The sequence below is a fragment of the Phalacrocorax carbo genome, chromosome 12 (assembly GCF_963921805.1).
Source record: "Phalacrocorax carbo chromosome 12, bPhaCar2.1, whole genome shotgun sequence".
Classification (NCBI taxonomy): Eukaryota; Metazoa; Chordata; class Aves; order Suliformes; family Phalacrocoracidae; genus Phalacrocorax; species Phalacrocorax carbo.
In genome coordinates this window covers 18,922,063-18,938,829 of record NC_087524.1, presented here as the reverse complement: position 1 = coordinate 18,938,829, position 16,767 = coordinate 18,922,063, and the positions used below count along the sequence as shown (strand labels likewise).

General features: G+C 40.3%; 1 protein-coding gene across 1 annotated transcript in view; it reads left to right on the top strand.

The window, feature by feature from the left end:
- CPXM2 (carboxypeptidase X, M14 family member 2) overlaps positions 1-12,486 on the top strand; it is a 79,030-nt gene extending 66,544 nt beyond the window's left edge. Inside the window, exons 10-13 of the mRNA XM_064464346.1 lie at positions 997-1,294; positions 5,249-5,388; positions 5,904-6,003; positions 11,894-12,486. Of these exons, the coding sequence (XP_064320416.1) occupies positions 997-1,294; positions 5,249-5,388; positions 5,904-6,003; positions 11,894-12,147 (792 nt within the window). The 3' untranslated portion in view covers positions 12,148-12,486. The remainder of the gene's footprint in view (positions 1-996; positions 1,295-5,248; positions 5,389-5,903; positions 6,004-11,893) is intronic.
- Positions 12,487-16,767: the final 4,281 nt, after the last annotated feature.

The window sequence follows — 16,767 nt, the reverse complement described above, 5'->3', positions numbered from 1 at the left end:
TGAGTAAGACCAGAGGGAGGGGAACACAAAGGCGGGGGGGGGAGGGTGTGTTTGAAAAAAGTGAGCTTTACAACATTTCTCAAGAAATAAGTGACTTTTAGGTGAAGTTACATACCTGGTCTGAGCTATTTTTCTAGGCTTCCTTGCTAGTAAATAGGAATAAAAATATACCACAAAAGTACCATTCACCCCTGTATTTTAGAGGCAGCCCTTGGGAAGGAAACTGCTTCCCGGAGGATCTTCTTTTCCCTGGGCTATTGTGAGAACCTGCAAGATTTGATACCCAACTTTTAGACAGCAACAGGTAGACAAAGAGAAACCCACTGGAGGGCTCAGTCCTGCGACTCAGGCTTCTCCCTAGTTTTGCAGTGCAGATGAGCTCTCTGCAAACTCAGTCACCATACAGATATCTCCTGGGTTTTCTTGACGTTCTTGTTTGAAATAACACAGCAGACAGTGAGGAGTATGCAGAACCAATGTAGTGGCTTATGCTAAAGTCATTTATTGGAACACAGTGCCAAAAATTTAACTTTTTTTTGTATGGCCTTTTAAATATAATGGCAACTATTTATAGTGGCTGAGAATCGCTTACTTGGAGGGGAAGGCACTTAACTGTGGCAGTTCTGTGGGCTTTTGAAATATTTGTGTTTAAAATCCATTATTTAGAAAATTAATTTCAGCCAGTGGTAGGGGGAGCCGTGTCATGGTCTGACATCTCTGTTGCTGCTCTCAGCCTCACTCTACATAGATGTTCCTGCTGTGTAAATTACTAACATTAAGGTTTTGTTAGTTTTTATGGGCTGTTGGTGACCTCCCAAACATGGCTGGCAGGCACCGTAATTTAAAGAAGCCCTTCTCCTTGGCCACATCTCTTGTGCTGGCTACTCGCTCCCTGCTAAGAACCTCGCAGCAGTACTCCTGCGTCTGGCCTACCTTTGAAGGAATACTATCGAATTTCACAGGTTGACTCAAAGCTGCTGTTTCTTCTTCTCCCAGGTGGCAGTGGAGACACGGGCAATAATAGCATGGATGGAAAAAATTCCTTTTGTGCTGGGTGGCAATTTGCAGGGAGGAGAGCTGGTGGTGGCGTACCCCTACGATATGGTGAGATCCGTGTGGAAAACCCAGGATTACACACCTACCCCAGACGACCATGTCTTTCGCTGGCTTGCGTATTCTTATGCCTCCACTCATCGCCTGATGACAGATGCAAGAAGGAGAGCGTGTCACACAGAGGATTTCCAAAAGGAGGATGGCACTGTTAACGGAGCCTCCTGGCATACTGTGGCTGGAAGTAAGTGTCTGTAGAAACTGCAGTTAACATTGCCTTGCTAAATATGATAATGCCGTCACTGCCTGGTGTACATTGCAGTGATGGTGGTGGTAAAACACATGCACTAAGAGGAGAATTCCCCTGTGTGAAAGTCCGTTCGTTCCATTTCATCAGGTTTCAGAGGTTGAAGGAGACTCTGTCACTAATACCTGGTGACCATTTCGTTTACTACTGAGGTTTTCAAAAGTACACATGCAATATATTAGTTTTATAGATTCTGTACATTCAAGATGGTTTGTCAGGACAAAACGAACCCTGTCTGAACCATTACTGGGGGGAACCTGTCAGCCTTTGCCATCTCAGAGGATGCCAACAGGAAAATGCTGCCGAACAGCAGTGCTAACCAGTGCCAGAGCCGAAGCAGCGACTCCCAAACCACCGTGGGAGCCTGGGAAGAGACTCCAGTGGCCCTTGGATGGGAAAATCATTATTTTGGCCTCCTGCTCGCTGAACTCAGCCACAGATCAGCCCCCACTCACGTTCACTTTGAGTTGTAAGTCATGCCATAAAAAGCTGCTGCTTGCCTGCTACCATCTTATTTTTAAAAGACCTGGACACGCTTACACTTAAACTTAGCATAGGCTCCATAGGCATTTCTGCTGCCAGAATGAATTGCAGATTGCATCATTCACCATATGCCCAAGCCCGTCATCACGTCAAGCAGCACAAAGGGGAAGCCATGTCCTGTAGTGCAGACAAAGCATCAATTTCTAGGAAAGCCCGATTACAGGCACTTTTTTAACAGCAACAGGCACAGTTATCTCTTTGGGTGTGCACTTCGAGCAGACTTGGAACAGGCACTCTGCTGATTCATCACAGTTCTGCTCAAAATCTTTGGTTTTTATAAGTACATCAGTTAGACAATGTATTCTGTGAAATTAACAACTGAGCTGCGCATCTGCCTTCACGTGAACAGCAATAGGAACGACTATGGCAGTAATGGCAAACAGATGCAAGTGAGCGTTGGCGCAGACCACGTTTTGTGGGAGCTGGATCTTGTTTGTAACTTGCAGGTATTTTCACTACAAAAACATTTCTAGATTTTGGACACAGCTTTTATGGCTTTTACATTGGCCCATGTAAAGTTAATGCTGGCCAGCCTTTAAAGGCTAGAGCCAAGAATTAACTTTTCAAATATTTTTTCAGGAGGTCAAAAAGTGCTGGGTGAATTCAGGCGGGTAAGATTGAACTGCTTAGATCACAAGGCCAATGCCTGACTACATTTCTATGCATTTCTGCAAATTCTAAAAAGATAAAACCTCTGAATTCTAACTTGACTGCTTAATTAGCTAATTTATGAGTATAATTTTCCTAAATGCTATAACAAACATGATTATGAATCGATCCAGAAAAGATGGCATTGGCCATGTCACCAACAGCTGTCGCACTAAGTTACATTAAGTAATGATGTACAATATAGACACTGAATAGTATCTTGATTTCTTAGTAACAGTTGCATCCTGGATTTGGTTCATCTCATTTGTTTTATTGCTTTATGATTTTTCGCATTATACTTTACATCCTGCTCTCTTCCATTATAATAAGACTTCTGAGATTGTCTTTAAGAAAAATACTAGAATATTGCTTTTGGTACTTTACCCTTTGGACTCCAGACTAAACCTCAAAGGATGCAATTTCCATTTGAGCTCAGTCTCCAACCTGCAGGATGGTTTTAGAGCTCTTCTCTACAAAGACAAATGGAAGAGAGTGATTTTTATTGCAGATATATATGTATGCATGTGTATATACATGTATTGCAGCTGATAGTTAGCCAATGATACCTTGCATTGTAAAGGGTCTAAATATGATTCTAGATTTGGAGACAGATTTCCCCTATGACATTTCACTCTATAATTCCATGACTGTATAGATGTATAGCTGACTTTTTTTTTTTTTCTGTTTATTTACCTTTTAGATCAATTTCTTCTCCTAAACCCCTGCTTGTTTAATATCTGACCTGAAGGGTGACACCCCAATATATTGCTTGCAGAAAGTTGCCCCACCTTTCCTTTGGTGTGGGTGGCACCTCCTGGCTGTAGCACAACTTGAAGCTGCCTATCCTCTCCTTCCTCATCCACCTGCTGCCTGGCCTCGCAGTGATCACGCATATAAACCTTTCACTGCTTGTGGCATGGGAAAATTTGTAAGGGATTTTTCTAATGCCTTTTCAGTGCCAAAGAGTCCCTAGATAAGTATGTGCACCACGGATATCTTTCATGGATATCAAACACCTCTGTATGCCTTTGAAACCCAGCCATCCTATCTCCTGCACATATTTTGGACTGCAATGAATGCAAGTTCTTCAGCAATTTTACATAGAATATTTCTGTGCTGGGTGAACCGCACAAAGGCAAAGAGCAGATGAATTTCATTTTGTTTCCAGTGTTTTCAAGGCTGGATTTGCATGTTTCAGACACTACACAGAGTTGCTTTTGGCAATGTTAACCCATTTTCTTAAATACATGTATTAAAACTGAGCAATTACTGTGCATTGCAAAACATTTCACAATATATTGATCAGGATGCAAGGCATTATGTGAGGGGAAATAACTGTGGCTGCTTCTCAGAAGGGAAGCACATTTATGCAGAGTAGCATATGCCACTGTCTGATATTTAGGCTTTCCTCATCAACAAAAGTGAAATGCTTAACATCTGTATTATATAATCCTCCTGCTCTGCATCCAGAAGGCACTGAGGGCCCGTTAAATACTTGACTATTGCTCTATGGTGATTGGACGGCACTGGGGGTGGGGGTTAGCTCTTTTCAATCAGAAGCACTTGGTGAATGCATTTCCTGCTAATCTTTGCCATTTAAAATATAACAATTAGTGACCACTGATAAAGTTTTTTTCAATAATAATATTATTTTATTAGAAATGCAGGTGGAATAAGAAACAAAGCTCACATCATTTCTTCCTCTAGTGTTCATGTACAGTATCATGTTATCTGTGTGATTGTGGAGAACTAAGAAATGGAATTTCCCAAAGGAAAAATAATGAGAAACAAGAGAGAAAGCTAGAGAATGGAAATGTTTGTGATCTGTATCTAAAAACATTCTGCCCTCAGTGCTCAGGGCCTTTGCAAAGGTCACAGCACTCTCTGTAATGTAGACTTAAACTGCAGCTCCTCAGAGGTCAGAGGCACTGAGGTTCCTGGGTTTTGATTAGGACATATTTTTAATGGAAATCCCTATTGCAGAGCAGCGGAGCAGATTCCAGTCCTCTGCAAAGCCAAAATAGAGAAAACCCAGAAGACATATTTCCATTACTTACAAGACAACAGACAACATATATAACTTAAAAGAATTATTACTACCTTGATTTTTCTGGCTCTCCTATCATTTAGATGACTTACGTGGGAAAACATTTAGACTGAGAAACCAATTGTTCTGATAAATCATTTTTACATGACAGTGGCTGAGTGCCCATTACTCTCTGTCCTGGCTTTTAGGGTTGTATAAATTTGGTTAAGGGCGTGCCCCCATTTTCTTCATCAATACCATAAAAACTTTATCTGGAATGTGTTTCAAGTTGTTTGCTTGTTTTCTGCTAAATCTCTCTTTCATTTAAGTTTTGTGGTGGCAGAAGGACACTGCTCTTTGCAGCAAAGGAATTGGGGATGTGGTGTTGGGCTGACCCAGTGGCCCGCGCTGCCGTGCCACAGTCTTGTGTCCTCTGTTTTGAATGTGTTGATGGGACGCTGTCTTTAGAAAGCCTTGTTCTGTTAAATGTACAGCTCTGATGCTACTCTGGTGCATTTCTAAAAAACCTTTTTTTCTGCCAGGTCTGCAGACTGAGCTAGAAAAATACCCGGTTTCTGTTTAAATAAGTTATATTACTTTGCATAAAATAATCAGATCTGATTAATAGATTAAAAGAGGATTAAAATTGTTTCTTTTTTACCTCCTATTGACAGGCATAAATGACTTCAGTTATCTGCACACAAACTGCTTTGAGCTTTCCATCTACGTTGGCTGTGACAAGTATCCCCACGAGAGCGAGCTACCCGAAGAATGGGAGAACAACCGCGAGTCCCTGATTGTCTTTATGGAACAGGTATTCCACAGAAGAATAACATGATGACTCCTTTCAGATTGAAAGGGAGTTTAAGGTTTCTGATCTTTTTCTTGCATCACTAATTACATGATTATTGGTGTTTGTGGTAGAAACCTCACCTATACGCAATACTGGCGTATCGCTTCAGCCAGGCTTTTTTAACTTAAGAGGACAAAATAACGAAGCTTGTTAAAATTTGACACGAGGGCAAAGCTTGCTAGAAATGACAGCCAGAAAAACCCAAAACCTTACGCCTGCTGCTTTGTCTGCTTGTTTTATTTTTCTCTTGAATTTGCCTCAGGAATCCTAACAGAATTTGTAAGCTGATTCAGAAGTAGCTAATGTCTGGAAGGCTGGTACTGGGTTAATAATGATATTTCAAAGTTGTGTGAACCATAAAGTAGGAATAGAATGCACTTAATTCACATACGGAATTAATTATTTGTTCTGTCTCTCTAATGGTAGTACTTTTCACTGCTGTGCAATATATATTCATATGTTTATTCTCTCAATAGGTCCATCGAGGCATCAAAGGCATAGTAAAAGATGTGCATGGAAAGGGAATCCCCAATGCAGTTATTTCAGTAGAAGGTGTTAACCATGACATTCGCACAGGTAAAAAATAAAAACATGAGTGCAAACAAGGAAGTTTAAGGTCTAAAAACAAAATACAGAAACTCATTGCAACTTTGAACTCTTTTCTGAGAAAAGCCAGCAGATAGTGCACAGTCCAAGGAGGGTGTTGCAGGACTGGCTCGTGAGGAGGGAGTCACTTATTTCCATGAGGCAGCTGCGTAGACAAGAACAGAACTGTGGCTTTCCTCTGTGCCCCTCTTCCTCTTTCCACCTCTTCTAAAGTAGCGAGCAAATAGCCTTTCACTTGCCCAAAATCAATAGCCTGAGTAAGGCTGTGTCTAAAGAATTCTTATTGCTCCTTTTCTCATGTAAAGGTAGTGCAAATCTAACCCAGAATAATTACAGTGTTGAAAAACAAGGGTGTAGGTAATGCCTTGGTCTGGGCAAAGAGTGTTTCTCTGGCTATTAACAGTTATGGGATTGTGAAAGTGTTGGAGATGTGATCTAGAGCTGCGCCCAGAGGAGGAACAGCTGTTGCAGGGAAAGGGGAATTCCACAACCTGAAGAGTCTTCTGCAAAACATCACATCTTTATAAAAGATCATTGAATGGGGCTCAGTAGAGACACTCCAGGTGAATTTCAGCCCAGAGAATTACTTTTCAACATGTATAGTTTAAAAAAAAACAACATAAATGGCGCTTTGCCTTGTTAGCACAGTCTCGATCTATACCCAGACACAGATACGTAGACTCAGAGTAAACTCTAAGCCTGTTTAATGGCCTGGAAAGTAGTTATGGCACTAAGTAAAAACTGCTTTAAGCAGACTCTAGCCAATTACAGGATTAATAGTAACACCTGAAAATTGTTGTTGGCAGGTAGTGGGCGGGACTGTGTCCAATGGCCGTTGTGTTTGTGTAGGTACTGTACCATGATTTAAGACACGCAGTCATCTTAAATGGAGAAGCAGAGGGGATATAGCAAGGAGAGGAGCATGCAGAAAGAAATAGCAAAACAAGCTGTCAGCAGGAGTTTTTAGTGATTGCACTCAAAGTGCTGGCTGCAAGAGGTTAACAAGGTTTCTCTTGGATGTCTATGGAAAAGTAACATCATGGTGAATAATCAGACAAATCATATTGGTGCATACTCTAGATTTGGTTCAATATTAGAAGCAGGAACACTAATTTAATGTATTTTTCACATCCTGACTGGCATTCAGGGCCTTTCATTTGCTGCCACTCTCACATGCTTTGCCACTGAGATACAGTATGGCATGCTTTGACATGTAAACTGATTTCAGGCTATGGAATAACACAGAGCTTTAGCCAAGAGACTTCCAAACCTTTAATGTTTGCTACAGTAGACTATCTGAGCTAGATTATCTGAGAGAAATCCGAGTAGATTATCTAAGATAAATCTTGGAATATCTAATTTAGTTTATGATGAATTTTGTTTCAGTGCTACTGTCTCTCTGTTGTAAAACATGGAATGACAGATGTTTAATTAGGCAATAATGATTCTGCCTTATATATTTCAAAATGGGCCCACTGGGAAATGATACTAGGAATTAATGTAATCAGTTGTTTTTCCTTGTCTTGGAAGTCTTGGCAGTCTTGACAGACTGCCATAAACTGTAGGTTGTATTACTCTGTTAACAGAATTAATATATTGCTCTGGGTGAGGCCAAGTACATGCAATAGGTGATTAATCTCCAGCTCTCAGTCACTGGCTTGTCACATGAAAGAAAAATCAACAGTTTGAAGACAGCAAACATGCTGTCTTCATGGAGTCCTAGGAAATGAGTCCTAGTGGTGTGTGTAATAAATGTGCAAGATCCCAGAATCCACCTTGTAACGTTCGGGGAATATTGTAGCTCTATTTACATCTAGACTTAGAGCTGAGCTTCTGTGGTGCAAGGCCATCTGCACTTGTCAGGAAAAAGTACTTGGTTCAGTCTTTTTAATTCTTCTTTTTAATGAGACGTTTAAACTGACACTCTTGTTTGGAAATCACTTTGTAGATGGGAACATAAAAGTTCTAGCTTGTTCTATATTATACAGATAACAGTGTATGTCTCATTAGTCTTTGAAACTAGAGGATTTGTGCTGAAGCCAGAAAGCTAAAATGACACATATAACTCCAGAGAGAGAAGGCAAATTGTCAGCATTCTTCTTTCATTTATACCTTTTAAAATGAAAAAGGTATCCATTTAAACCTCTGAGTTGCCTTGATATAAAAAGTAGGAGAAGAATTATGGCCACTATCTCTATTCATATCGGTTTTGTTTAAAGTGAGCTAAGCTGTAAGGTATCTACTTTTTCTTTGGTACATTAATGTGGTCAACTACCCCGCAGAGCCAGACAAATGTCATCTGTAAAGGCCCTCTAATAACATTTACTTGTTTGAGAAAATGTCTCTGCTGCTTCTTGTGGACAAAAAAGTGCATGGAAAGCACTTTTTTTTAACTTTCTCTTGGACATACAATACATCTTATGGGAAGAGAGGGCTGCTGACACTAAGCTAACAATATTAATAGGCTAATTGAAGTCATTGATTCTGAGAATAAAAGCTTTGTTGAAAATTATTCCATTTTCTCTTGATGCAGATGTAGCTACTGATTAAGTCTGAGTGACTACATGTTGTTACAGTTAGATGTGGACTGTGCTCTACAAGATAACCTTTGTAAAAGAGTTCATCCATTGGATGCCCAAATGCACCTGGACACGTTTTTCCCCATGGTGCAAAGGCAGTTTTGTGGGTTGCTTCCTATAATTGCACTTTTTGAAAATCTCAAAGCAAATCTCGATAAAGAAATACACAGTTTCCTTCTTGTGAAATAGTTCTGTATTACAGCCTGTGCCAGACTCCAAAGGAGGATGCATATTTCTGTGTGATTTTCGCAATAAAGCATAATTAATTTAACTTCACACAATGTTCAGAGAAATTTTAATGAATATTTTAGAATCTTTCATATGATTTAAGTATACAGTATGTAACAAAACCCAAAGATTTTGAAGCAGCGTTTAGTAATATTCAATAACATAAGTCTAACTAAGCATAATTCTGGTATTATAACTCTAGCCTCATTCCTGGCTGTCTGTTCAGTAAAGAAAAGTTAAATTTTAGTTGCTACATGTATTGGGTGTGCAGGACTATGGCTAGCTTTCCTGGAGGTAACAGAGCATTAGCTTAGATTTTTATATTGTATTTATATTAGCAAAATTTTGTACATTTAAGTGTAAATATGACACTAAATTGTAGCAAAGGTCTGTCCTACCAGGCTCAAAGAGTGTTCCTTTTAATTGAAGTGTTTATGGAGCCATCTGACATGTTTAATTTATAATAATATTATCTTTGTATTTTACACATTGTTATTTTATCTAAGCAGACATGGCAATTCTTTTCCAGACCCAATAGGAGGAGATTGTCTGCCTCCAGCCTGCTTCCACTGGAGCCTATTCTTTTAGCAAACCTATTATTTACTAAATTTATCTGTTTTTAAAAATTCTGTTTCTCTTGCCATCTGCTCTGAAATTTTTACCTATTACATTTAATCTGTTTTTTTTTTTAAACAAACACAAAAACCTTTTAGTCTGGTATTAAATTCTGGGCAATGACAGCAGACAGATATACTAATGTCTACTTACTTGTAAATGCAAAGGAGGTAAAGTGCATCCTGCTAATAGTTTAATATCCAGCTTTGTAATAAGTTCCTGGTGGTGTGTGAATGTGTAGATGTTTTTCTGGCCTTGTGTGCGGGGTTGTGATGAACTGGCTATTAAATGTGTCAGAAAAATGTGGGTCAGTTTTGAAATCCAGGGACTAAAGCCAGCCTCTGAGTAGGGATGCGTTCACAGCCATGCACAGGGTGATACAGAGCCTTTTGCCAGCCCTCTAGTACTGCCAGAGCATTTACAGCTAAAAATGAGCCCTTAGGGATAAATTCAAAAAACCTGGGCAGCTTTGTGTTTTGATTAAGGTGCCAATGGACACAGTAGTAAGGGAGAACTGAATAAAGAGCTTCTCTGAGAGCCCTTCAGAAAAATGCCTGAGTCCTGAGAAACAGGATATGTGAACTTTATTCATCACACCAAGTGGGGTCAAACTGGCTGAAGAAAAGCCTGAGCAAGCTGTTGGGCAGGAACTAACCTGACTGGGTGTGCTACTTGCACACTATTTCACACTTGCATTCAGAGATGGCAATATCAGGGTATAATTGATATTGCTGTTTTGCTAACACTTGCTGTTTGCAAACACATTCATTGTTTTATCAAGCCCTAAATTAAAATCATGTTTCTCTAAACAGAGGCTAGCTGGTCTGATCTTTTCCCAGATGTAATATTTTTATCCAAATCCTCTTTAGTTTTTGCAATACCCTGCACTGCAAGCAACTCAAGGCTAGTTATAATAAGGTTGCCAGTTCTTATCAGTCTTAAAAAAAAATTGACCTCTTCATACAGGAGATGTTGCATTTCTATTTAGATTCAGCATTGCATATTTGAATATGCACTTTCATTCCATAGTGGGTTTTCCCTGGATAGAGTGCAAAGCTAATTTTAGATATTAGCGTTTCACCTTTTTCAGCCCACAGCTAAGCACGCTTTCTAGTTAAAATAATATTTAAAAAGAAGTCTAAAACTATCCTTATGTACGTATGGGTAACATGAGATCACATATGGGAAAAAAGAAGAAAACAAAGTCCTGATTCAACGAGGTGTTAAAATACTTCTTGCTTTATGCATGAGAGGTTTGGTGCATTACAGGAGCTCTCTTCATGCACTTACCAGGTAAGCGAGTGGTTATGAATCCTGATGAATTATAGTTAGTAGGAAAATTAGTGTAATAACACTCAATATAAGATTTTATGGAAGGGGATATTTGCTTAGATCTGTGAGTTGACATTATGCATTCACACTCTCTGCATATTAAGTAGCACTAAAATGCATGTGTCCAGGCTGTCCAACCAGCATCCTGAGTGTGATGTGGGTACTCCACCGGAGCTTCTCTTCCTTGGTAACTTAGAATTAGTTTGGGGAATGTCTTTTATACCCCTCAGGAATCACTAACAATTAGAAGGTGACCCTTTGGCTCAGGATCCTTTTTACTTCAATGGAGAGAAAACTTAGGCCAGGTTGAAGCCCATTGTAATTTTTTCATCATTTGGAAAATACGTTTCAGGTGTGTTTTGTGAGGTTGGCAGGATGAGGAGGGGTACGTGTGATGCTACTCTGCACTGGTACAGACTCACCTCGAGTGCTGTGGGCAGTGTTGGGCACCACAGGACATTAAGGGTATAAAGCTACTGGAGAGCGTCCAGAGAAGGGCCACAAAGTTGGTGAAGGGTTTAGAGGAGAAACTGTACAAGGAGGGGCTGAAGTCCCTGGGTTTGTTCAGCCTGGAGCAGAGGAGGCCGAGGGCAGCCCTCATGGCACTCTGCAGCTCCCTGCCGAGGGGAGGAGGAGGGGCAGGTGCTGATCTCTGCTCTCTGGTGACCAACGCCAGGCCCCGAGGGAACGGCAGGGAGATGTGCCAGGGGAGGGTTAGGCTGGGCATTAGGGAAAGGTCCTTCCCCCCGAGGGTGGTGGAGCCCTGGCACAGCCTCCCCAGGGAGGCATCACGGCACCAGCCTGGCAATATTCAAGCAGCACTTGGCCAAGGCCCTCAGAGACACGGTGTGAATTTGGTGTGTCCTGTGCAGGGACAGGAGTTGGACTTGATGATCCTTGTGGGTCCCTCCCAGCTCAGGGCATTCTGTGATTGTATGATTCTATGATGTGGGGCAGCCTCACTGACACCCCGCTGGTGGGAAGATGCAGGCTTGCTGCCTGTGCTGTCATCTTACCCATGTGCATCTATTTCTGTATTCTCATAAACATCAACTTCCTCAGGGAGAAAGGGCCTCTGTCCTGAAAACCATCTCTTTTCCTACCAGGAGCCGATGGGGATTACTGGCGTCTCCTCAACCCGGGGGAGTACGTGGTGGGTGTGAAGGCGGAGGGCTACACCGCCGCTACCAAGACCTGTGAAGTCGGCTACGACATGGGAGCTACCCAGTGTGACTTCACTATCTCCAAAACCAACCTGGCGAGAATCAAGGAGATCATGAAGAAGTTTGGGAAGCAGCCGATCAGCCTGTCCGTCCGGCGGCTCAGGCAGAGGGCTCGGCAGTGGCGGCAGCAGCGATAGACCTCAGCCCGGCAGCCCGCGGCATCCATGAGCTCTGCTTCTATCAGCCTGGCTGTAGTCGTAGTGAGAGTTACATAGCCCGTCTCTTCATACATATTTCTCTGCACGAGGCCTTTCTGTTAGTGGAGCTGGATGAGTAGTGGGGTTTCTCAGTTTGGCGAAAAATCAGAAACAAAAGTCAAGTTGAACCAAAATAAGCCCCATTTTGGGGGGAGAGGCAGGAAGAATGTAGAAAGATGTCTTGAGTTAATCTGGAGTGAAATTTTTTTGCTTGTTGGGTTATTTAATCCTTTGTAAATCTGTTTTCTTTAAAAATAGAAAAAAGAAAAAAGAGAGATACTTATAAAGAAGTGTTGTTTTGAATGAAAAACTGAAAAATGTTGCTTTTAAAGTATGAAAATGGTATATTTTTGAAATTCAAAAAAGTTTTTACACTCTTTACATTTTATTCTCATATAGGAGGAAAGCTGAGAGGGGACAACTTCTGTTGAATATCATTAAAATTTGTGTCAAAATTTCAGTCCCCTTTTCCCTGAAAGTCCACCTTTTGACAAGCACCATAATATTTTGGGAAAATACCTGACATGGATAACCCACCTTAGCTTTCCTGCTTGGGTTGTTTATATTTAAGGATATCTTGTGATTCCAGAGTTTAATGACAGGAATGGTTTTCTTCTCCAGCTTTTTAAGGCCATGTTTTTACTCCATGAACTAAAGCTAAGCAAAAAGGCATGGGATAAGAATCACTGCAGCACTGTGGCATGGCACCCCCTCTCTAACCTGGGAGAAGGACTTGAAACAAAGCTTTTTCTCGAAGATACAGCCAGTCATATCTTGCATATGAAAGGAGAGATTTGATCACTGGCATGTTCTTATTTCACAAACCCACTGACTTCACATTTTTTCTTGGTTTTGGCCTGCCTGTAATTGCCTTTTGTGCTTGTGCACACCTTGTGCCACTGTCTTCCATGACATGCAAGGGATTTTGTATTCCTCTGCGTGGTCTGCTCATCTTGCCACTGCAGCTGCTGCTACTTTTCTGGCCTCATGACTCTATGACAGCAGGATTTTTGCTTTATTGTTGGCTTTTAAGTAAAAAAACTGTACAGCAGGATAGTACTGAGGTTCAGGAAAGATGCAGATCATATCTAAGAATGAATGAAATAAACACTGGTCAAAATATCAGCTGGTGAAAATCAACTTTGCTCTGTTAGCTTCGATGTTGCAGCCTTAATTATACCAAATGAAGGGCCAGCTGTATGATTTTAGCCAGTCAAAAGTCTGCAGCTAAATAAACATCTCTCCATATGCTTGGTAGAAAGACTGCGGCACACACTTCCAAGTACAGTTCTGTTTAAAACATTTTAACTGCTATTACAATTTTTGCCTATTTGATATAATTCTTGGAAAAGACGATCACCAAAGTATCATTCAAAACAGAAAAATAAAGTGCAAGTAGAAAACTTACTGTAAAAATATCACATGCCCTCTGTATTAAATCTTTTTTCTTGTCAACAAATCTTGTAAACACATAAAAAGCAAAAGATTGCGGACTGAATTATATAATCGCGCACCCTTGCATAAATAGTTGTATTTTAAATTTCTTAGAGAATTCCAGCCCATGATTGTTCTGCAGATACCATTAAATAACAGCAATGCATTTGGCAGCAAGGGCTCAAAGAAAATACATACATAATTTTCTATAACTGAAATTATGGAACTCTGATTCCCAGTCAGCATCATTTAAATTAAATAACAGAAGTAAACAAATAATCCCATCATTGCATAGCATTTGGAATTATGTTTTAGTTATTTCACTCTGTTTGCCACCCTTAACATTCTATATGCAATATATTTTTGTATAGCAAATATAACAGCAACTTGTCAAGAAGGGGTTTTTTGGCAGCTGAGGAGGGATTAATGCTGTTTTGTGCAGGTCGCAATGTGAAATAGTTTTGGAACATGGAGCAATGACAGCAGACAATTTGTTAGCAGTTTAATTTGGCTTGTTCTTTGGCATATGTAGATATTGGGTTTTTTTTACCACCACCATAGATCAGGGCCATACACGATTTTTTGTGTTATGAACTAATGGAGTTCCCCGGGTGGCTTCTCTCTGGAGTTGCACGAAGGCTACCCAGTCAACTTGCTAGGATGGTTGGCATGCACAGGAAAACAAGGAACTAACCAGCCAAATTTAAGTCACTCGGGTAACCAGACTGAAGGTGGAAACCACTATCTTAGTCCAGACAGGTCAGTTCTTTCTACCTTGAAATAATGTTTCAGGCTGGTTTGAGATTTTACACACCTAGAGGTCCTTATGCTTTGTTCTCATGTACAAGGTGATCTCAGCGAGAAGTTATTTTCATTTGATAGCAACAAGTGGATTTGATGGGAAATTCTTCAATGTCTGTTAGCTAAAATTACATGGACTCTGTTTGCTGAAGACCTTCATAACATCAGATGCTGAAGACCATGGCCTTGGTGATCTTTACTGGCCATGACTTGTGCTTACGCCTACTTGGGCAGAGCAGAACTATGACTAATGCAGGTGATCTTACTACATTTTAGTCCAGGCATTATTAAATAAATGGCCTAATAGCTGTCAAGTGTACTTGTCTGTGCAATTATTTTTTGATTGTCCAGCACCTTTACACTGGAGAACACTCATGTTCAAAGGAATTTTACTAGGAACTTCAGATGTGTGAATATCTTGTGCTGAGATAAGATGCTTATGCCTGCCCTGAGTATAATAATACTGAATGGATGCATGGCCTATTTACTGCTATAGTTATGCACTCAGAAGTTAAAATGTTCGTTTACTTTGAAATGTATAGCACTGCCATTTAACTTTTAGATAGATATAAACCACAAACCAATAAATCTAGATACCAGTGTTTTCTATTTATCTACCTTTTCCAAGTCTTTAGAACAGGTACTTTTTCCTAAATTCTGTGCTTTTAATCTTTTTTCCTTTTAGTGTGGTAGGAAAATAGACAACCCTGCGGAAGCGACAGGAAATAAAACTTGAGGATGGATATGCTCCTTTTATGATTACAGATCCATTTTAACAGCTACTTATACAAGGACTTTGCTAAGCTTTGATCATCCCTGATACAAAAGAAAAAATAAAATCCCTTCCACGTAATAAGAAATTCAGCTGCACAGTCTCACTCATACAGTGAAGGTTAAACAAATAAAAAGTTCAAACAGGACATATTCCACTCTCCTTGATAATACCAGCCATCAGTCATCTGCTCCCATGCAGAGCCCTGACAATCATAAAATAGTGTGAGCTGGCTGGCTTCTCCTTGACTATCCATGCCATGCTATCCAGCTATTCATTTTTATCTGTTTAATTATCACAACTTTTATCACCCCGTATCTCAGTTTTTCTCATCCATCTTCGCAACTACAAGTACGTTAACCTCTCAGAGACAGATCCCAGTATCTGCAACTCAGCTTGGGAATGCTGAAGCCAATAAAACTGTATCTACTCAAACTGTATCTACTTACACATGTTGGCATAAGTGTAGTGAAACTTGGTAATCTGTAGCCCAAATTTAATCTGCTGGCACCAGAAGACTGTTAGGAATATCCAAGTATTCCTTTTACCAGGAGGTTGAGCTCTGTGTGAGTAAAACACACCAATAAAAATGAATGTAAATTAAGTTATTGACTATGCTGGTGAAGAAATGCATTTTTTTGCTGGATATTTTAAGCCTGTCACATATTTTCAGCCTCTGTCACCAACTACTTTCCTTTCTTTTATCCATGTAGAGTTGAGGTTTTTCCTTCTCATCTCAGCTCCTTATTTTCAGTGAATATGGGACATCTTCCCAAAAAGTAGATTTCAGCAGTCAGTGACAGAGTTATACAGCCAGATTTACTTGCCTCTTTTATCATGCTGTGGTAGGTGGTTGACCTTTTTGAGAAACACTGGAACAGAGATGAGTTAACTTAAAAGAGGGTACGAGTAGTTTCATGCCAATGACTTTCACCAGTTAACCTTTAAAAATTGGCATGTGATATATTTGCTATGGGTCTGAAAATGGCCGAGTTTGGAGGCAAATGTGCCTCTTTACCATTTATCTTTGTAATTCGTCTCTGTGAATTCAGTCATAATACCATAAGCCTGAGGGAGGGAGTACAAATGCACATGCAAGTCATATATTGCAGTAGCATCACCTCCTGCTGCAGTACACTGCTATGCCGGCATAGAAACACCGCAGGGAAAGAAAACAGCTCTGTGTGCACCTACCAGCTATCCAGCAGGAGCCCAAAGAAGCTCCATTTCATACTTACTAAGAGGATACAATTTTCCAAAAGCCTTTTTCCTTTCTTATTGGAGCAGTTGCATACATGGAAACAGGGTCAGTGATTTTTACAATTGATTTCATGGATAATTTTAGTGCCACTTTTGCCTCTGCTTCTTTGTGCTATCCTAGTGGAAAGCAGTTTCCTCAGTCCTTTTCAGTCCTTAATAAATACTTCTGAATCTTTTTGGCTTCAGGTGATTAACTTACAGAAGTTTTAGGTCTTTACTCTGGTATTTCCTTAATTTTCCAAGTTTAAATCACATCTATACACTTAGTCTAATGTGCTTACTAGTCTTTAATT